General features: G+C 34.7%; 2 protein-coding genes across 2 annotated transcripts in view; one reads left to right on the top strand and one right to left on the bottom strand.

Annotated features, from left to right (window-relative positions):
• The window catches only part of SLC24A5 (solute carrier family 24 member 5), a 19453-nt gene extending 9944 nt beyond the window's left edge, over positions 1-9509 (top strand). Inside the window, exons 3-9 of the mRNA XM_007120012.3 lie at positions 1652-1735; positions 1824-1927; positions 2274-2374; positions 4072-4355; positions 6461-6667; positions 8580-8681; positions 9183-9509. Of these exons, the coding sequence (XP_007120074.1) occupies positions 1652-1735; positions 1824-1927; positions 2274-2374; positions 4072-4355; positions 6461-6667; positions 8580-8681; positions 9183-9505 (1205 nt within the window). The 3' untranslated portion in view covers positions 9506-9509. The remainder of the gene's footprint in view (positions 1-1651; positions 1736-1823; positions 1928-2273; positions 2375-4071; positions 4356-6460; positions 6668-8579; positions 8682-9182) is intronic.
• Positions 9510-10045: 536 nt separating this feature from the next.
• MYEF2 (myelin expression factor 2) overlaps positions 10046-21927 on the bottom strand; it is a 32020-nt gene continuing 20138 nt past the window's right edge. Inside the window, exons 11-17 of the mRNA XM_024132932.3 lie at positions 21198-21248; positions 20833-20901; positions 20429-20527; positions 20052-20123; positions 18083-18291; positions 17952-18003; positions 10046-10233 (exon numbers count right to left, since the gene is read on the bottom strand). Of these exons, the coding sequence (XP_023988700.1) occupies positions 10070-10233; positions 17952-18003; positions 18083-18291; positions 20052-20123; positions 20429-20527; positions 20833-20901; positions 21198-21248 (716 nt within the window). The 3' untranslated portion in view covers positions 10046-10069. The remainder of the gene's footprint in view (positions 10234-17951; positions 18004-18082; positions 18292-20051; positions 20124-20428; positions 20528-20832; positions 20902-21197; positions 21249-21927) is intronic.

The following is a 21927-nucleotide window of genomic DNA, read 5'->3' as shown; positions in this document are numbered from 1 at the left end:
AGAGGCCCGCGTACCACAAAAAAAAAAAAAAGATGACTGAGGCTGGTATTACCAGCAAGCAATATTGCGGATGTCTTTCCAAGCACTTCCCATATTCTTCACAATAAAAGCCCAAGTCCTAGCTAGGATCCACAAGGCCTTACATGATCCAGCCACCTATTACCTTTGACCTCATCATCTACAGCTGTCCTTCACACACTTTATTCCGGACACTCCAGTCTTTTTCTGTTTCTTGAACACACAGGCTAGCTTCTACCTCAAAACCTTTGCACTCACTCCATCTGCCTAGAATACTCCTGGGTCTATGTGAGGTTAGCTCCCTCACTTTGAAGTCTTTGTTAAGTTACCATCTCAGTAAGTCCTTTCTGGTTACCCCATCTAAAATTACAATCTTTCCTCCATGACATTTTATATCCCCCCACTCTGCTTTTGCTACTTCTAACATAATACATAGTTTTCTTATCTTGTCTGTCTGTTCTCACTATAATTAAATTCCAGAAGATGAGAAACATTTGTCTGTTTTGTTACTGCCACATTCCTGGCACATAAAAAAAGCATCTGGCATACTAGGTAGTCAATAGATAAATAACAAATAAATGAACAACAGTCAGGTGTTCCAGTTATCTACGGCTGCTTAACAAATCAACCCAAAACTATTAGCTTAAAAGAACAATCATTTCATACCTCTCACAGCTTTGGGGGCTTACTGGCCTCAGCTGAGTGGTTCTTGCTTGAGGTCTCTCATGCAGTTATAGTAAGAAGAGAGGACTAGAATTATCTGAAAACTCCCTCCTTCACATGTCTGGTGCCTGGGATGGGAAGATTCAAAACTGGGGGGCTGAACCAGCCGGGGTTCCTCAGGGATCTCTATTTCTATGTGGGCTCTTCACAAGGTCTTTCCAGTATGGTAGCCAGGGTTTTTATGCGATCACTTAGGGCTCTGAAGCAAATGTTCCTAGAGAGAGAAAACCATGAGAAAGTTTTGTCACCTTTTATGTCCTAGCTTCAGAAATATTACCGCTCTGCCATACTGTTAGTCAAAGCAGTCACAAAGGCTCATCTAGGCTCAGATGACGTAAACATAAACTCCACCTTGTTTTTTGTTTTGTTTTGGTTTTTTGATAGGGAATGGAGAGGTTCTGGAAAATCATGTGGGCAGAAATATTGTAGCTATTTTTGTTTTGTTGTCACACCGCCAACAACAAAAGGAATCAGTAATGTCAAAGGTAGATGTCTCAGCAGAGAAGTAGAACCTGATGTGGACCTGAGAGTGAGCCACAAGTAACGGTCCCCACAGGCAAGAAAAAGGAAATACTGACCAGAGGTGAAAGGGACTCAACAAAGCACACCAGTTTGAGAGTCTGGAAAGACTGAGTGTCAAATATCAGTAGATATAGCAAACAATAAACATCAACAAAGGACTGCTATCAAAGCCTTGGAAACCTAGGTTTTAGTTCTAACTTTGACACTAACTTTCTGACCTGGGGTAAATAATGCCTAGCATGCTGCCTCTATCAGCTATTTTCCAGCTAAAGTTAATACTAGTGATTTTCTGTGAAGATGTAGCTTTGATATATATCTATTGAGTTATAAAGACATACTCTTTCATTTGTCACTTTACCAGGCATAACATAATTTCATTTGTCTTCAGCCTTTGGATTGTCCCAGAATGTTGCAGGTGCAACTTTTATGGCAGCCGGTAGTTCAGCTCCTGAATTAGTTACTGCTTTCCTAGGTAAATATTGCTCCTTATATTTTTTCTTACTCCATGTGATTTGATCTTCTCCAAGTCAATACTAACTTAGCTACTATCTTGCTTATAGGTGTATTTATCACAAAGGGTGATATTGGCATTAGCACCATTCTTGGATCTGCAATTTATAATCTCCTTGGCATCTGTGCAGCCTGTGGCTTACTATCTAACGTGGTATGTAAAAAAACTTTATTCAACAAAATTTATTGCCTTGACAAATTATAAGAACCGTTCACAGTCTAGAACAAACAAGGCACTAGTAATGTGTTCAATTAAATTTATTAATCAGTAGAAAAACAAGATGTATTCAATTTTAAGTTAACCCACAAATACCTCTTGGTCAAATTTATGAAAATCAGACTAGGTTTAGAAACACAATTTTTCTTAAAATTCCTTTCTCTATGCAATATGCAAAAGATAACAATATTTAGCTACAAATATATAATTTTATTATTGCACTAAGCAAGTACTTGACGAAGTTACAGTGCAATGGAAAACATTAAATTAATTATTTTTATAGGTTTCAACGCTTTCATGTTGGCCCCTATTCAGAGACTGTGCAGCATACGTGATTAGTGTAGCAGCAGTTCTTGCCATAATATTTGACAACCAAGTTTACTGGTAAGCTTGAAATAATCATTATTCTTAATGTAAAACAATTACAGAGAGGATTTTTATAAAATTCTGATGGTTTAGTAACATTTCTTTTTTTTCAAAAATGTTATTTCAATCACTTCTCAATTATCCGCCACTTCCGTACATTTTCCCTGTAGGTCTCTGAGCTAACCTCCTCACCATGATTGCTAGTTGGGTTCTTCACCCTTCTTTGCAATTCTTTAGTCAAGTCAAGTCTTCTTTTTTTTTGTCTAACCACTGGATGTTACTACCCTTGTTTCTCCCCACTGACTGCCTGTTGAGAAGATCTCCCAACTTTTGTTGTCCGTTAAAGCCCCAACAGGTGGCTTTTTCATCTATTGGGTGGTTTACCTTGCCTCCATTAAAAGTGACCATGGTCACAAGATTGGAGAAGATGACAAAGGAAGTAAAAGAAGTTCCTTTAAATTCCTCCAACTTTCTCCCTGATGTTCATTTAGTAAGAGGAACTATAGCCTTCTTCCTCTAAAAATCAAAAACTTTTAGGTTTCAATATTAAAAACTATTTGCTTTCTTTATAACCTCCCCATGCCTTGCTGTTCCAAGAAAATGAAAAAGGGGGTGACTAAGTGAACAGATAGTAACCGTTTCAGCTAACAAGTAGGTGTTTATCACTACACTAGGAATCTTAACGGATAAAGAAATGTAAAACACAGCCATACGGATTGTACATTGCCCAATACCAGAGATCACCAGAAAAATAGAAAACACTGTAAATGGCACCCTGCTGGAATACTACAATTTGGCAGTGCTGCACCAATACCTGCTATCAAAAAACTTTAAACCTCGCAGGGAGCAAGTTTTTAAATGAATCATCCTGAAATCTAGGCTGTCTCCCAAGGAAAGACCGTTGGTTACAATGGGGATGCTTCTGGGACTTAGCAGTTGTCTGTAAGGGGACAATGACTGTGAGAGCATCCAGGCTAATGCTCCTCCCATTACGGAAATCAAGAACTCTGTGCTTTCAAGCTGTAGCAGAGATTCACTGGCTATAAAATAAAAGGTAAATGCAAGGTTCAAATGTGATGATATTAGCTAATGAAAATCCTTGAAACAGCAAACCAGAGTACAGGAAAACGGTTCTCAGTGCCTTAGGTATAATTTTATTTTTGAGAACATCCTTGCTTTCTTGTGAATGCAAGCCAAACTCATTTATATTTAAATCGTCGAAAAATCTCTGTATAGCAAACTGAAAAGCTCCAGCTAAAGTCTAACATATTCTGAATATTTTACACAAAATTCCTATACCAGAACAATTGAACAGATACTATATTTTCTTATAATTATTATATTCTTCCAATGAACTGAGGTGGAGAATGCCCATCACTATTCATTAGTTTCACTTTTATTTTGAAAGTCTATAATTACTATTATGTTTAAAGAACTTTTTATGCCTGTCATTCGGAAGGATTCTACAAATGAAGACAATGAATTTATAATCCTTGTTTTTGAAATACAGAAAGGACAGTGTCAAGCTTTCACCAATAAATTTTTAATAATGCTGTAACCAAAGGTGGACACATCTACAAAACCAAAATATATCTAGAACATTTCTGTTCTATTGCTGCATTAGAAAATTAAGCAAATACTGCCCAAAAGCTACTAACTCTAAAATAACTTTCACACTTTTAATTGAAAAACACACAAATTTCTCTAATTTATAGGTATGAAGGAACTTCACTGCTTTTGATATATGGATTATATGTTTTGGTGCTGTGTTTCGACATTAAAATTAACCAATATATTATAAAGAAATGCAGTCCTTGTTGCACCTGCCTTGCCAAAGCAATGGAAGAGAGAAGTGAACAACAGCCACTGATGGGATGGGAAGATGAGGACCAACCATTCATCCGTAGGCAATCAAGAACTGACAGTGGAATATTTCATGAAGATTCTGGCTACTCCCAGCTTTCTATAAGTTTACATGGTCTTAGTCAGGTTTCTGAAGGTAATAACCACATCCTGGCCACTATTAAGTCTAATCACTAGCAAAACTTAATTTCATTTCAATTCATTAAGTATTATATACTATGTAAAAAACACTATGGGGATCCAGGGATGATCAAGAGGCAGACCTATACCTAAAGAAGCTTCCAATACTACGGGGGAAAAAAAAACAAACCCAAATAGCTAAAATGTGAACATTTAAGTACTGTAAAGAGAAACAAATAAAGCCTAACTGTGGTTCCTAAATGGGACAGATGGTATAAAATTTGATGAGGATGGTTAGATAGGAAAGATTATCACGGAGAAGGGAGCATTAAACTAAGCCTTGTAGAATTTGTAGATTGTAGCCTTGTAGATTTTAACTAACAACCTGATTTATGACTTTATCTATGAAGTGTAGACTTCAATAGCTGTTACTTATTAGTCATAAGTAAATGATGCAGAGATAAGAGTAAATAGTATTCCATGGACTGACAAGGAAATAACATGAGCAAAAGGCCTGCTCACGTACTAACATAACTGGAGCACTGCATGTGCAGAATGGAAGCAGAAGAAAGGTGGATAGAAAGGAAGAGGATAGAAAGAGTCTTAAATGCTAGATTAAGAGTGTTTGCAGGTTTGTGAGCAGAGAAATTATCAGAACTGAAATATGGGATAAAGGACATGGAGGTCTTTAAGAGGCTACTAAACCAACTGATGTGTTTAGCAGATGTCTAGACAAAGTGGAGGCAGGGGGGATACAAGAGAACAGATGTGAGGCATTGCAAAGGAAGCATCACCAAGACCAGGCAACTGAAGGGCTACTTGGGAGCAGAGATAATTCTGAGGCTTTTGATCATGACTGACTAAGATGAGAACACCACTTACAAAAACTAGGAATTAAGGAAGAAAAGCTGGGGTGGGAAAAAAGAAAGTAGGAAGGAAACAGTTGAATTTTAAACATGTCATTTGAAGCAGTAGCAAAACACTTAAGTAAATATATTTAGTAGGAAGTCGAATTCAGCTACGGCCAGAAATACAAATTTGGTGGTTATTTTTTTATAAAGTGGCTGTAAGAAACAGATTCTAAATTTTATTTAGTACTTTAGACAGGGAACTTATTCTAATTTATTACCTTAAAAAGTTAAAATGTGACTTTTCCCCTTCTTACAAAAATTATAGTTTCTAGTCTTTCAGGCGCAAGAGGTACACATGTCTAAGTTAAATTTTGTAACAAGAAACTCAAAAGAACCAGTCCAAACATTTTTTATTACACTAAAATTGTATCTGTTACTTTCTGGCCCATTGGCTGAGGCTTGGCAAAAAATTTTTTATGAGTTATTTTACTAGCATTAGTTGTAATGTGACCTAATAAATGGGTATAGTATTTTATAAATGCCATACAAATTTTAAAGTAAATTCCCCTTTTTATCCAATATATTATTGTCTTCCACTAAGTTAATAAAACAAATCGAATTTAAAAAACATACTCGTCTTATAAGTTAATTCTATACTAGTGCCTATTTTCTTAAGGTTCTTTCTAAGAATTGTGATGAATTCTGTGTTTGGTAAATTAATTAAAGAAAATAATGAAACAAGTCCCCTAAAGCCACTTACAATGAGAATTAGAAACATTCAACTTAATAAAAAGATTATGCTATAATTATCTTATACTCCCTAAGTATACATTATGCGATACATAGGGTAGGCTGGAGGTATCATCAATATTGGGAAATGGAAACAACGGGGATAGCCAAGGTAAGACAGCCGGTTAACCCCATAAGCAAAAGTTACTAAAGACCATCCACACTGTAGAAAACCAACAGATGTCGAACTGACACTTCATAAACATTATGTCTCTAACATACTTAGTGAATAACCCAAGACATCTTGATGGATTTAAGGCCCCAAATCAAGAAACGCTGAGTATCACATTTTACACCATCAGCCCTGAAGTCTCAGTTAGTTTCTCTTTGCCAGCAATATCAGTAATGAGGTATTCGAATGTTTTAAATAGCCTCTTAAAAACTGATAGTTAATTTATTTCAACACAGCTTTCTAAATGAACATTTCTAACTTAACTGGCCACTTGAGAAAACTAAAAATCGTTTAATTTTTCCTTAACAGATCCACCAAGTGTTTTCAACATGCCTGAAGCAGACTTGAAAAGAATTTTTTGGGTACTATCCCTTCCCATTATTATACTACTTTTTCTAACCACACCAGATTGTAGAAGAAAGTTTTGGAAAAATTACTTTGTAATAACTTTTTTCATGTCAGCACTGTGGATATCTGCATTTACATATATCCTGGTTTGGATGGTCACAATAACTGGTATGTATCTTAAGTATAAGAGCACAATTAAAAAATAAAATAATCAGTTTTATATAAGAACAAAGCATATATTCACTAAGTGTAGTCTAAAGAGCAAATTTTTTTTCAGTAAAGACTAAAGATTAGTGCTATTTACAGAAAGATTAAATATTAATACACCAACAAGCTCATTCAGGTTTTGTGAGTTGCATATTACATGTCAACTATATTCTCACTGTTATACAGCCCAGGGGTACAGGTCAAAGGAATGTACATGTTATAAATGAAATCAAATTCACAGAATGTCTTTCTATTATGCTAATAATTAAATCACATTGCATGGGTGCACAATAGTCTTTATATTGAATTCCATTCATAATAAAAAATATAGCAAGGTGCCAGTGTTTTGAGAAAACGATGGGTACTCACTGCTTACCTGGATTACATTTTATTTTGCTTTTTAATATAGGAATATAAACGTAGTATGAAATGAATAAAAAGGGTATAAAATAAAGTTTCATTTTAGGTTTCTACTACCTTCATGATTAAGATTTAACTATTACTGCTTGGTCATAAGCAGCTCTAGTCCCACAGAACTCCTAGTCCAGAAGGAAAAACTGAATATAAACAATGAACAAAAAAATCAGGAATTTCTCCCAGAAAGGTTAAGCTGAATGGACTTATATTATAGGTGAGCAAACCACCACCTGTGTGCCCAAATCACTGAGTCTCCTGCTTTTGAGAGTTAAGTTTTACTGAACACAGTCATGCCCATCCATTTATATATTATCTATGGATGCTTTCACATTACACTGGCAGAGCTGAATAACTGCAACAGAGATCATATAGCCTGCAAAGCCTAAAATAATTACTATCTCACCCTTTTGAAGTTTGCTGACCTCTGACTTTTCTCAAATTAATATGACTTAGAATAGTATGCTATTCTATTTCTTTTACTTTTTTTTAAGAGTAAGATGAAAAAGTCCAATAGCTTGCATGTTAAAACTCTAAATTTTCTCAGACAGATCACATTTGACATTAGAAAAGCAAGAAAAGAACAAAATGAAGTACTAGATCATAGAACAGTCCCCAAGATGATAAATATTAGTGTTATTTATGTACATATGAACTCTGGCAAACCAGTAACAAAATTAACAACCAATTACAATTCCAGTATCAATATATAAGCATGCAATAAATATGCTACTTGAAGTTCTTTTAATTAACATTTTAAGAAAAAAAAATTCTAAAGTAAGTTTTCAATTACAATATTAAGAGCAGTTACAATTACTTTTTTTTTTTAAACTTCCCTCTAGTTCTGTTTCCCAAAATGAATACATTTATGAAAAATGTTGAACTGACATCAGATTTAACAGAAGTATTAAACTGGGACCATAAAGTTAGAAGACTCAAGCCAAATCCTATTTTATTTTCCTCAGATTTATGATTTCCCAAAGAAAACACTAAACTAAGGTCTGTCACTAAAGTAGGAATTTAAAAATGCATATCGTGTTAACATATTTACAGCTTAAAAACAGCTACAAATAATTTGCTTAAATCTGACCTCTTTAGCAAATGTTTTTAAAAGGGAAAAGAGAAAATGACCAATCTCGTTAGCATATTTTAAGCAACAACCTTGACAACAGTGGACAGCCAAAACTTCTGTAAGCATACCAGGTAGGGAAATTACTCCTTGGTACAATTTTGTGTATTAAATATCGATATCTGTCATTAAAAATCTGTGCTACCTGGGTTACCAATTCACCAATATTATTCAAATAATTTGGTAGCTAAAATCTAAGTAAATACATATTGGTTCTGAAATCTAAATATGCCTATTTTCTTTTTCAGGAAAGAAATATCTGAAATATCTGTAGAGAACAGTTAGCGAATCTGTAAGATTTGTAACTTGTAATATCTATGTTTATTACAGGAGAAACATTAGAAATTCCAGATACAGTAATGGGCCTTACTTTATTAGCAGCAGGAACAAGCATACCAGACACGATTGCAAGTGTGTTGGTTGCAAGAAAAGGTAAGAAGTAGGTCCCTCAATCTGCAGTGCCCATTCTTAAAAGCGTGGCTGAATACACTGAGCAAAGGTAACTTTAAAATATTTATTTCCTCAGTAACATACTTTGAAGAAAAAAAAAAGGAGTGACTCAGAGGAAGGATTTACTATTTAATAGCAGATTAATTTCACTAAATCTAATCGCCCAAATAATATTCATCTGAAATGTGCATTAAATCATAACTAACCATGTTAGAATGAAAAGCAACAAGTAATCTACATACCTTATTGAAAAATGGTTTAATAAATAAAGATAATTATTATTAGATAAATAAATGTTAAGACTTTAAATACTAACCCCCCAAAATTTAAAAATACAAATTCATTAAGACTTTTCCTCTAATACAACAATTTTCCAAAACAAACAGAGAAAGTATCCAGTGTTTTTTCTTATGAAGCTTATTAATAAAATACAGTATTGGTGTGCATATTTTAACAACATGCTTTTTTTTTTTTTTTTTACAGGCAAAGGAGATATGGCTATGTCTAACATCGTGGGATCCAACGTGTTCGATATGTTGTGCCTAGGAGTTCCATGGTTTATTAAAACTACATTTATAAATGCATCTGCTCCTGTAGAAGTGAACAGTAGAGGACTAACTTACATAACCATCTTTCTCAACATTTCAATTATTTTTCTTTTCTTAGCAGTTCACCTTAATGGCTGGAAACTAGACAGAAAGTTGGGAGTAGTCTGCCTATTATTATACTTGGGGCTTGCAACATTATCAGTTCTGTATGAACTTGGAATTATTGGAAATAATAAAATAAGGGGCTGTGGTGGTTAATGTTATGTGGAAAATGTGAATGATGGGGAAGGGCAGAGAAGGAAAACTCCATTTCTCCATTTAAGTCAAATAAAAAATATTCTGAACTTTAGAATCTAAAACTTACTTACAGTAATTCTTTATCACCAACAAAAATTTAAAACCAACCAAAATCATATCCTAATTTGTCTGAGCCCTTTCTTTTCTAGGACAATTACATATATTAAACAGAAGTTTTGAAAAAACCATCTATGTTTTACCTTACAATAAGTTGATAAAAGCTGGGGACACTTGAACAAACAAATCCCACTATGCAGAACTGAAAATAACAAGAAAATGGCTTATTTCATTAAAAATAGTATAACCATTCATTTAAACTGAATGACCAGACTTGCTGTCTTTAAAAATCCAAACTTGAGATTAACAAAAATCACAGTATATTAACACTATACTGTTAAAAGCTGGTGGGAGTTTTAAAAGTTCATCTTTACAACTTTTGTAAGCATACAGTATCACTTAAAAAAATGACTTTTACTAGGAGATTCAGCAAAACAGATGTAAGAATGTTCCAACCGTGGTTTCAAATTATGCATTACGATCCAAGCGAACATCAATTTCTCTGCCACTGATTTTTATGCCATTCATTATTCTGCAGGCTTTTTCAGCTGATTCTGGGGAGTCAAATCTGACTGTTCCACAACCTTTTGACTTTCCATTCTCCATTTTTATTTCTGCAAACATTACATGACCTGTAAAAGAAAAATTATAGAATTACTAGTCTGTTTAAACAGGTTCCATTTCACTACACAGGTTTGAAATTTCTCATACCCAATGAAATGACAACTTGGCTAAAAACATCAATGATTTTAATACAGCACATCATATAAGCATTATTCTCATCATTTTATATTCTGAATATAATGCAATTCATATAAAGTAATGAATATATACAGGTTATAATATACAAAATTAAAATCAAAATAAATTTGCTTACGATTTAATATTTTATTAAAATAAAAATTTTTTAATGTTAAATCCTTACTTCTAAAGTGAATTTTATAGCAAGATAAGGTAAGTTGGCACAAAATGACACCAAGTCACCATGCCTAATAACAAACTTACAAATTCAAACAAAATTATTTTTAGAAAAACAATTGCTCTTTTATGCCCAATCCCCTAATCTCTCTTCCTTCCCTTTTATCCTCCATTTCATTCTTTTTTCCCTGAAAATAGTAGCAACTGCCCAGAAATTTAATTTTTACCAGGCCACAAAGAGCTCCGCAAATTCTGCTTTTCAACCACCATGCCAAAGTCAGTTATTCAATATGACAATTTGAACTCCACATGTAAGAGTGGCACCAAGTATATTACGGAAACAGGCATGGACGAGATACTGTAGATTTAAATCAATAAAAGTAGAAAACAGTGATGATAAGAGCACAAAGAAGAACCTTAGAGAAGCTTCCAGGAGGAGGAAAACCAGACAATGGTTCTGTTTATAGTGAATATCATTACTGACTCTATACAGACTGGTATTTGAAATAAATGAATATCATTTATCAAAATACGTGGCCATAAAAATCCATCATCCAAATCAGAAACTTCAGAGAGTAAAAGGGAGAGTTATTAATAATTACACACAAATAACAGATGTAAACATTGAGACTATCCCCAGGCATACAAGGATGTATGATAACCCAGTTCACACAGATTTAGATGTGAGGTGACTACTTACCATAATGTTTCCCTCCCCTTGAATATTATAGTTGCCAGATCACTATGGGCTAATTTTAGTCGAGCAATAAAATCAAAGAGCCAGACATATTTAGTTCTATAAAGGGACAAAAAAAGGAAAAGGGGGGAAGGTAAAAGAAAAGGGCTTGGGCTTCCCTGGTGGCGCAGTGGTTAAGAACCCGCCTGCTAATGCAGGGGACACAGGTTCGAGCCCTGCTCCAGGAAGATCCCACAGTCCACAGAGCAACTAAGCCCGTGCACCACAACTACGGAGCCTGCGCTCTAGAGACTGCGAGCCACAACTACTGAGCCCACGTGCCACAACTACTGAAGCCCGCACGCCTATAGCCTGTGCTCTGCAACAAGAGAAGCCACCGCAATGAGAAGCCTGTGCACTGCAACGAAGAGTAGCCCTCGCTCGCCGCAACTAGAGAAAGCCCATGCGCAGCAACAAAGACCCAATGCAACCCCAAATAATAAATTAATTAATTTTAAAAAGGGCTTATTAAAAAATTGCATAAGCCCTTTCCACGTGATGGGATGAATTTTTAATCCCAATGCATGAGTCGCGCAGCAACAAAGACCCAATGCAACCCAAAATAATAAATTAATTTTAAAAAGGGCTTATTAAAAAATTGCATAAGCCCTTTCCACGTGATGGGATGAATTTTTAATCCCAATGCATGAGTAAGATTTTTTTTTCCTGTTTAAATTTTGATCTGAATGATTTCTACAACATCCTAGACTACTTTTCTTCTTTTGTTTATTCATCCATCCCTGCCCTGCCCCATTACTGTGTTTTTTTAAAACCAACTGATAGGTAATCATTCACCCACGCAATACTAATTAAATGGTTCAAGTTAATAAATATCACACTGAACCAAAACCATGATCTGTAACCCAAGCCAGGCAGTCTTTAACTGTGTTCTAAAAGTTATAAAACAGACTAATTCCCAGAGAAATTATTATAATGGTTAAAGTAGATCCAAAAAATTTTTAACCTACAACAGGTAAAAAACCAAACACACCCCTGTGCACCATTAGTGGGAATGTAAACTGGTGTTGCCACTATAGAAAACAGTATGGCAATTCCTCAAGAAATTAAAAATAGAACTACCATAAGATCCAGCAATTCCCCTCCTGGGTACTTATAAAACTAATTTAAAAAGATACATGCACCCCTATGTTCACTGCAGCACTATTTACAACAGCCAAGATATGGAAGCCTCCTAAGCGTGCACTACTCAGCCATAAAAAAGAATGAAATCTTGCCATTTGCAACAACATGGATGAACCCAGAAGGTATTATATGCTAAGTAAATAAGTCACAGAAAGATAAATACTGTATAATTTCACTTATATGTGGACTCTAAAAACCTAAAGAAATGAACGTAACAAAACAGAAACAGTTATACAGAGAACAAACAGGTGGCTGTCTGAGTGGAGGGGGCTGGAGAGAAGAAAGAAATAGGAAAGGAAGATTAAGAGGTACAAACTTCTAACTGCAAAATAAATGAGTCACAGGTATGAAATGTACAATGTGAGGAATATAGTCAGTAACTATGTAGTATCTTTTTATGGTGATATATTGTAACTAGACTTATCGTGATGATCATTTGAAAAGTACGGAAATAGAAATATCCAATCACTATATTGTGTAACAGGAACTAACATAGGGTTGTAGGTCAATTATATTTCGAAAGCAAAGAAACAAACTCACAGAAAAAAGAGATAATTTTGTAGTTACCAGAGGCGGGGCAGGTGGGGGGCGGTGTGGAGTGGAGAGGGGAAATTGGAGGAAGGGAGTCAAAAGGTACAAATTTCGAGTTATAAGATAAATAAGTACTAGGGATGTAATGTACAACATGATAAATATAATTAACACTGCTGAGTGTTACATATTAAAGTTGTTAAGAGAATAAATCCTAAGAGCTCTCATCACAAGGAAAATCTTTTTTTCTGTCTTTAATTTCGTATCTATGAGATGATGGACGTTCACTGAACTTCTTGTGATAATCATTTTATATGTGTAAGTCAAATCATTATGCTGTACACCTTAAACTTATACAGTGCTATATGTCGATTATATCTCAACGAAACTGGAAGAAAAAATTAAAAAAAAAAATACAGAAATCACGTTTTCTAACAAACACCATAAAATGAAACTGGAGACTATATATATATATATTTTAAAGCTTTAAAGACAAAGGCAGAGCAATTTCCAGAGTCCTCTTAGTATCTCAAATGCTGGGACCTGAAAAAAAAGCAAGTTTAATTAAAGAAGCATACCTTGGTAAATAGGAGCACTTTACAGTGATTTTGAAGAGGACTGTGGAGAATTTTCAAGAGCTTTTAAGGTTAAATGTTCTTCATCATCCTAAATTTACCTGTTTTTCTTAACATAAGTATCCCACCATAGGTTTATTAGCAATACTAAGGTTCACTCAAGCAAGAAATCTTCAAAACTTCAAAGGAAAATATGTAATAATCTCTTGCAAAATCTGTTAATCTCCCAGGACAAGTTTCTCTTTTTTTCTCTTAAATTTCCTCTCTGTTTAGGAATCATGACTCAAACCCCCAAATTCCTGACCTCACAATGATCTCAAGGGTTTTCTAGCCGACAAAGTCTATCAGCTAAGATACTTGAACCTTCTTACAGTTTGGACACTCAGGTTTATAGAGAAAGTGGCTTATAGATACTTGTTTCACGGTTAGATTGCCCCAAAAAACCCCTAGGTATAGAACTAGAAAGTTCTGTTTTCTAACTTTCTTCTTACTCCCATAAAAACACCAACTGAGATATTTTCTTTTCTAAAGATAAATAATTGAGGAGAAAAAAATTTAGTTTTAATTAATTAAAATCAGACTTCTCTGGTTTTGTACATGCTCCGAGGACTCTTAAATGACTTAAATATCTACTGATCTTGTGTGATTCCAAGAAAAACAAAACAGGGTTGCTATTTTATCAACAGTATAAGATAAAAGAGTATGCAATGAGAAATCAGTATTACAGTAATCAAAGATACTGCTGTTACATATACTAACTACAAAAAATGACTCTCCTGCAATAAAAGAAACCTTTCTACTTTATTTAACTCAGACTACTAAGTAATCTTGTGGGGTATACTCTGGAAAATGATGATGTAAAAGCATATCTAAAAACAGACCAAATTAAAGCATAAATAAATAAATAGTTTAATAAAACCGACTTCCAAGGTACAGCTGTAACGTAACCACAGGACAAGAAAGCAAAATCAGATATTCTACAAGAAACTATAATTATGATATGGGGGACAAAAAACAAAGTTTGAGTGTTTCTTTACAAACAAAAGAAAGTGACTATCTATGAATATGCTTCATATACTGTTTTTACTCTTACTGCATTATTTTTACTGTTATGTTAGAGTCCACTAGCCATGCTTGAAGCACCATGTGTTTTAGTAAATAAAATCCACCACAAGTCTCCATTTTCTATGCAGTTAACAGGTAGCATACTGATGGAAAAAATGAAAATAATGGAAACCTGTGGAACGTTATATTTGGTATGGTTTATAGCAGGCATAATTAAGAATGGGCTTTCCTTGCACTGCAGTTCTAAAACATACTAAGCCAGAGTATAGTTAAAGTGTATACACAATATGGAAGTTTGAAAAACTATACCTATTTGACTTCATTAACACAACCTGAACTAATGGGGTCCAACTCTGAATGGGTCAGTTATTTATACTCAGTCTTCTTAAAAATGTGTATTCTGAGGAATCACATATAGCAAAATAAAAGAAGGTCTACTTTACTATATACTCACTTCCTTCTCATCTTGTTATATTTGGGGATATCTGAACACATTTTTTCCTGAATTATACCTGCTAAGGAAATGTTGTATTGAGGGTTATATAACTCATACTCCAACATTTTCTCAATCTTTGTAATTGCCCCACAAAGGACAATTAACCACTCTACACATTTAATAATCAGAGGGCTTGCTGATGGGCCATTTACTAGCAGTTACTGTCTAGAGGAGAGCATGGAGTACCACTAGACTCCTAGTAAGAAGTAATCAAGAGAATATACTTACTCACCTTGGACTCAGGGGGTTAAAAAAACAGCAAAAAACTGACTTCTACTGTGAAAAGGGTCACTACTGGCTTGGAGCAGGTTAAAAAGAAACTTTCCATTCTAAGAAAGAAAAGCTCTAAGATTTGAAAATAAATAAAGTGATGTGGCAGAAAAATAGATGGTTCAGTTCATACAATACAACAGATAATTTCCATAGTTGTCAATAGCTGGACACTTAATTCTATAAATTATTACTGTAACTTATCTTCCTTTCCATCAATGTAAGTTCAAGGTTAAAAACAGGAAGATGGGCTTCCCTGGTGGTGCAGTGGTTGAGAATCTGCCTGCCGATGCAGGGGACACGGGTTCGTGCCCCGGTCCGGGAAGATCCCACATGCCGCGGAGCGGCTGGGCCCGTGAGCCATGGCTGCTGAGCCTGTGCGTCCGGAGCCTGTGCTCCGCAACGGGAGAGGCCACAACAGTGAGAGGCCCATGTACCACAATAAAAAAACCAAAAAACCCCCCCCAAAAACCAGGAAGATGGTAGGAAATTATTTAGTATGGTATTACCTTAATATAAATCTGAAAGTCAAAAGCTTTTACAATTAGAATTGAGAAAACAAAAACAAAAATCATTACTCTCATGATATAATACAGACTGATCAAAAAAGGACATAAAAATTGAGCTAAAACAACAGAGTTAACCACTTTATTTTATTGGCTATAATGTTGTACAGATTTTTTAAATGTAGATTTGGGGACTAGTTTTTCCTTTTAAAAAATGTTTTTGAATTGTTGATGTCCTTCTGTCAAAACAATGCCAGCAACAAGTATAGAAGCCCACCAAAAAGACCTCAAATTTGCTGCAAGGCTTGCTCATATATGATCTTGAAAGGAAATCTGCCTACGTACAAGGAAACAGTCAACTCAGTATTGCTCACATTTTCACTAACGTCATTTGTTTGCCCCACTTTGTTCTTTATCTTGTTTCATTTCTACTTTTTAAAATAAAGTCATATGTCATCTGGAGATTCTTTTTCACTGAAACTACAACAGCAGGGATTATCTATACTTGCTGCCACCACTCCTCATTTGATGGATCTCACTAAGGCCGTAATATGCTCTTTTCCCCTGTAGCCTATGGGATTCACGGCTAGATGCTGCTTACTCATCCTGGTAGATCTCCTTACTCCTACAAAGACTACCAACACCTCAAATCAACTTGATAATTCTGCTTTCTCTTAGTAGCGACTATTTACTAGTTGACTTGTTTACAACAACTTTTTTATCAAGAAAAAATATCTTTCTCTTCTTTGAATAAAATGTAAATAAATATAAATAAAAAGATGATCAACAAAAAGGAGCCACTAGAACATGTAGACAGATGCACACTGTATGTTCTTTGAGGGCAGGGGTAATATCTTACTTTCTTCCCCTTTCTAATCCTAATGACGAGCAGACTACCAAAGATACGATATTTGTAGATTTACTTAATAAATAACCAAATAAATGAATGAAGATCTTTTCAGAATGCTTAACTCATTCATAACATTTAATAAACTCCTACTATACGTGCAGAGGCAACGAAAGGTGCTAGAATAAAAAGATGATGGTTCTTGCCCTCAAGAGCCTCCATCTGGGAGGGAAGAAGACATGTGAACAGATTACTACAATAAAGTTAGGTATAAAGTGCTCTGAGAACACATTAGAGAACAGTTTCCAGAAGGATCACTTTGATCCCTTGTGACAGTGGCTACAAAGGCTACTTTTGTGGGCGAACACTAAACTTATCCCCCTTCATGATCTCCAGAAAGTAAAGATATATTACAAATACTCTTAACTTTCCATTAACTCTCAAAGGTTGAATGTACCACTTTTACTTAGCTACTTTTCATCATTATATCCCACCTACATAGTTGTACTATTAATAATTATACTCTCTGGGTTACCATGCAATAGCAAAAAAATACTAGCAGGAAATCTGTTACTTTGTTCTATTCACACTAAATCTCTCATCATTACCAAAAAAAGGCCCTCTTTTAAAAGTAATAAACCACCTAATCATCTACAGACCTAATGAACATATTACGGTTGTATAGGTAGTATCATTATAGCCAAGAACAGTTTATAAAAGAAACAGAAGGGCCACCAGAATGTACCTGTCTAAGGCATTCTAGGCAGTGGGTTCTACGCTATCAGCTAAGTTTCCTTTATTGTATAGGTGACAGAGTGCGCAGAACGGGTCTCATCTATTAACTCCGTATCACTTGGATGTCAGCATTTCATTGGGCCATGTTGACAAAGCACTGTACTACATTATAAACAAAGAAATAAATATACCATTTGTTAGTATTTCCCCCACAAAAAACATCCTTTTAAATTCAAGCAATGATGATATAGTAACTATTTAAAAATCAGGTAATAAAATAAGCCCGTTCTTTATCCACAAGAGACAATGACAGACTCTACTCTAAATCTTGTTATTTAGTAGTAATTTGCACTGCTGTACGTCAGAGGATAGCAAAATAATTTATTTCTTTGAAGTGGAATTAAACCTGTCATACTACCCAGGAATAAGCATCTGGACAGGTAAAGGTCTAAGCAGTATTTAAAAGTTTAAAATCAATTTTTCCTCCATAATCAATATCAATATATCTACAGTCATTGGCATACTTACCACACTGACTGAATTTCTCTTTTAGTTTCTGCCAAGTCAAGTCAAAAGGCAGCTAGAATGAAAAAAGGTATTAGTAACAGATATACAAGGAAAAAAATAATTTTAAGTATACTTTACATTTAGTTGCTTACATTTCTGACAAATATCTGGTTGCCTTTGGAGCCTATTCTGTCTCTCATTCCGCTTCCCATAGGACCCGATAAAAATCCTCGATCCATATCGATGCTCCTTTCCAGTATAGCTCCTATACCTGGTCCCATTCTATCGAAGCTGGAACTCATCCGATCCAGTCCCATCCCCATTCCTGCAGTCACACTGTTCATGCCACCCATTCCACCACCTGCATTTTCAAGAGGGAAGGGAGGATTTGGGAGTTTGGTGTTTTTGTTTTAAAAACAGAAGGAAAAGGAGAAGGAAGAGGAAGAAGGAGAGAAAGAGGAGGGAGAGAATCATTTTTGAGAAAGAAAGAGAGAAAAATTAATTCATTTATGTAATTAGACAATATATAAACAAAATTATTTTTATATACACAATATAACAATCTTCCAAGGAACAGATTTTAATTTTGTATATATTCAGTTAGTTGAATGTTAACGGCTAACTGAATCTGTTCATTCTATTATACATATACATTTCTAAAAAATTATATTCTGATCATAAAACATAAGTTATATAAGTTTTCTATCAATGACTTTATTCATTAATGTTATAGTAGTTTGTATCCTCATTTTTATCTTTTAATAATACCAAGCTTAGTAATGGTTAGAACAAAGACATATGGGGTAAATTCAAATAATTACAACTCCAACATATCAACTGTTGCTCTCATCATACTGTCCTACATAATATTCTTTTCCTAGCTTACCTTTCACCTCAGTATCTAGTTTCGCATACAATTGCTCTTTTCATATCAATTCAATTTTCAATAACCACAGAAAAACCTAACTTTTAGTCTCTATGTTATACAGAACTTGTGGAGATAACAACAAAAACTGGAATCACACTCCTTTAGCCAGAGCTTAAAAATCTAGCTTGTAGCTCGTACCCACTTGATTCTTATACATTGAGTCCCCTTTAACTATTCCAATCCTACTCTTTCTCAATCATATCCTTTTTTTCCCATACCTAATATCCCCATTCTAAAAATTAACATCACCCTCAAATTGGCTTTCTGTGAATAACAAATATAAAATTAGGGGAACAGAAGTATAAACACTGAGGTGAAAAAGGAAGGTAGGGAAGTTATGATTAACAGGAAAATGGCCAAGGCTGAAAAGATGATGAAAGAAGGAATAAAATGAGAAGCAAGGTATAATGGAAGTAAGTATCTTCAGCTGACAAGATCTTTTTAACTCACTCTTAGAAGAGTTCAAGTAGACTTTGTTTCCTATTTGTGAGATTTCAATCAATTAAAGGAAGTCGGTAACTATGGAGAGCTCACATAGACCTGGTTCAGTAAGCAACACGGGTCAAAAACTAAGCCTTGTGTTAAGGCTTAATATAAGGCCTAAAATGTAGTCGTGAAAACAGACGGAAGAAATTTGGCGTTCCCCAGTTTTGCAACAATAGTACTCTTGATTCTATCAAAGAAAAGGTTTAAGAAGCAAGGAAATAAGCATTTCTTTTAACCTTGCCCTCAACCTCAGGAGGTCTCCAGAAGTGTTAGATCTGAGGCGATTCACCTGTGTTTACCAAAAGACACAATTTTTTTTCACAGATGAAATAGCTAGTCTCCAATAGCAGTTATAGAGAATAAGCAAAGAAACAGAGTTGGTGCTAAAGCTAATGTTGTTCGTGTCATATGATCAGAAAAAGCCCCAGATTCTTTAGTTGGAATATGGTTCTTGAATTGGGTTGACAGTTAACACATATTCTGGTGTTAGTTTAGAAATGTCAAAGAAGTAAAATTCAAAGTTAGTTTAGAAATTTCCAACAGCGATAAAACAGTAAAGCTCAATAAATATCAAAGTTTCTCTAAATTATGACAAGTCATATTAACATATAAGAACAAAGTATTACAATACTACAATAACTACTCTTGCAAAGTTTTTTGCAAGTATTCAAATATTACTGTAAAATTCTAGTAAAATTTAAACCTACTTATTCCAGATCCTACTGGACCCATGTTAGAAGCTCCTATTCTTCCTGCAAACCCTCCAATCATTGCACTGCCTAAACAAGGATGGAAAGATAATATACTAATTAATTTAAATAATCATACTTTAAAATTCCCAAGGTATTATGCTCTCAGAAGATGTACAATAACTGAAAAGTATAAAGTCTTCTACAAATAGGGTTCAAATATGTAAGACACTGAAAAAGAGAGCTAGTACATTAAAACCTCTGAAGTATTTTTCTTCAAGTAATAAATTGAATGAAACATTATAAATTTCTAATTTTTCATACAAAAAAAGACAGTCAAACTTTGAAAAATACAACCTGCAAAAAGAAAAGGAGAAGTAAACAGCCAGCCCTACCAAGTCTACCAAAGGAATCTCCAAAGCCTCGATTTATTCCAATATCACCACGTCCAAAATCTCTCTCCATGCTACTAGTCATCGCACCACGGTATAGCTCTGAAAAGATTATGCAACAAATTAACCCCTTTTTAAGTATTATCAATAAACAGTAATCCATTTAGGAACTTATTGAAACTAAACTGCAATGACAGCAAAAGTCACAACACAAGAAGTCCATGATTCACCCAACGTACTTCATATGCCACAGATATCCCAGTCCCGCTCTGCCTGTCCCTATCCCCTGGTACCCATACATCCTCTGAAAACATCTACAGTATCCATTCCTAAGTAAAGGGGGGACATTTTTAATAATGGGGAAAATGAAATATAGCATACACATCCCACTATATACATTTACCTACCTCCCATTCGACCAACTCCTCCAAATCCTCCCATGCTACTCATTGCTTCCAGACCACCAAACCCAATTCCTATGGAATAAAGATTAAGTTTGAGATCAGTCAGTTATATAGCTGAAAGGTACATTTGGTAAATATTAAGTCTCATCAGTAAGCTCTTCATCCACCCTACCTTGTGCAACTGCTCCTTAACACATCACCTTCCATATCCCTTAAGTATGTACCAGGCTCAATTTCTGCTAGCAGTCTTTAGGACGTGAGCCAACAATAAACCATGACTTTTGTTTCCCTTGGAATTCTCAACATAGTTTCTAACTTACTAAAACATGATGATGGGTACATACAAGAAAACAAATGCTTATACATACCTCCTCCAATTCTATTCATTCCTCCAAAACCTGGACCATCCATTCCCATACCTCAAATAAAATACACAATATGTACTTTCAGTAAATCTTATTTTAATGACTAAAGAATGACATAATGCAACACAGCAAAATAGATACGAATGGTCTAGTCACAGTGGAATACTAGAGAAGCAGCAGGGCACAGATGGGACGGTTTACAGTGCTATGCCACAGCAGTTGTCTAATCATGAGTCTTCAAAAAGGCCTCTTTGAATATTTATTAGACAAGAAAACAAAATTCACTGGTCATACTCACATTCAGTTAGAGAATATCTAGGACTAGGTAATCGTTCATTTTTTTTTTCAGCTCAGACACACAAATATCACTACAGCAGATTGAGAGATCAGGTCAGAAAGTAAGGACTCCTTTAAACATGGCAGCTAAGGGAGCAGTAAAAAATGAAAGAATAAAAATAGTATGTGTTTAGGAGGGTAGAGGGCCTAAGAGTAAGGGAGAAGATTTCCATCTGTTTAGATCATAATGATTACCATAACTACCCTCACAATTTAAAATGTAACTATAGCATCTCAACAAAAATAGAAACCAGATAGCATTAATTAGTCCATCAATTAAAACAGCAATTCTCAAAATATGGTCTAAGGACCTTTGAGGGTTTAATAGGTCAAAACTCCTTCATTATCCAAATAACACTAAGATACTGACTGTTTTACTCTAATTTCCTCATGAGTA

This window comes from Physeter macrocephalus, chromosome 11 (assembly GCF_002837175.3).
Source record: "Physeter macrocephalus isolate SW-GA chromosome 11, ASM283717v5, whole genome shotgun sequence".
NCBI classification, from domain to species: domain Eukaryota; kingdom Metazoa; phylum Chordata; class Mammalia; order Artiodactyla; family Physeteridae; genus Physeter; species Physeter macrocephalus.
This window is presented reverse-complemented; position numbering and strand designations above follow the sequence as displayed.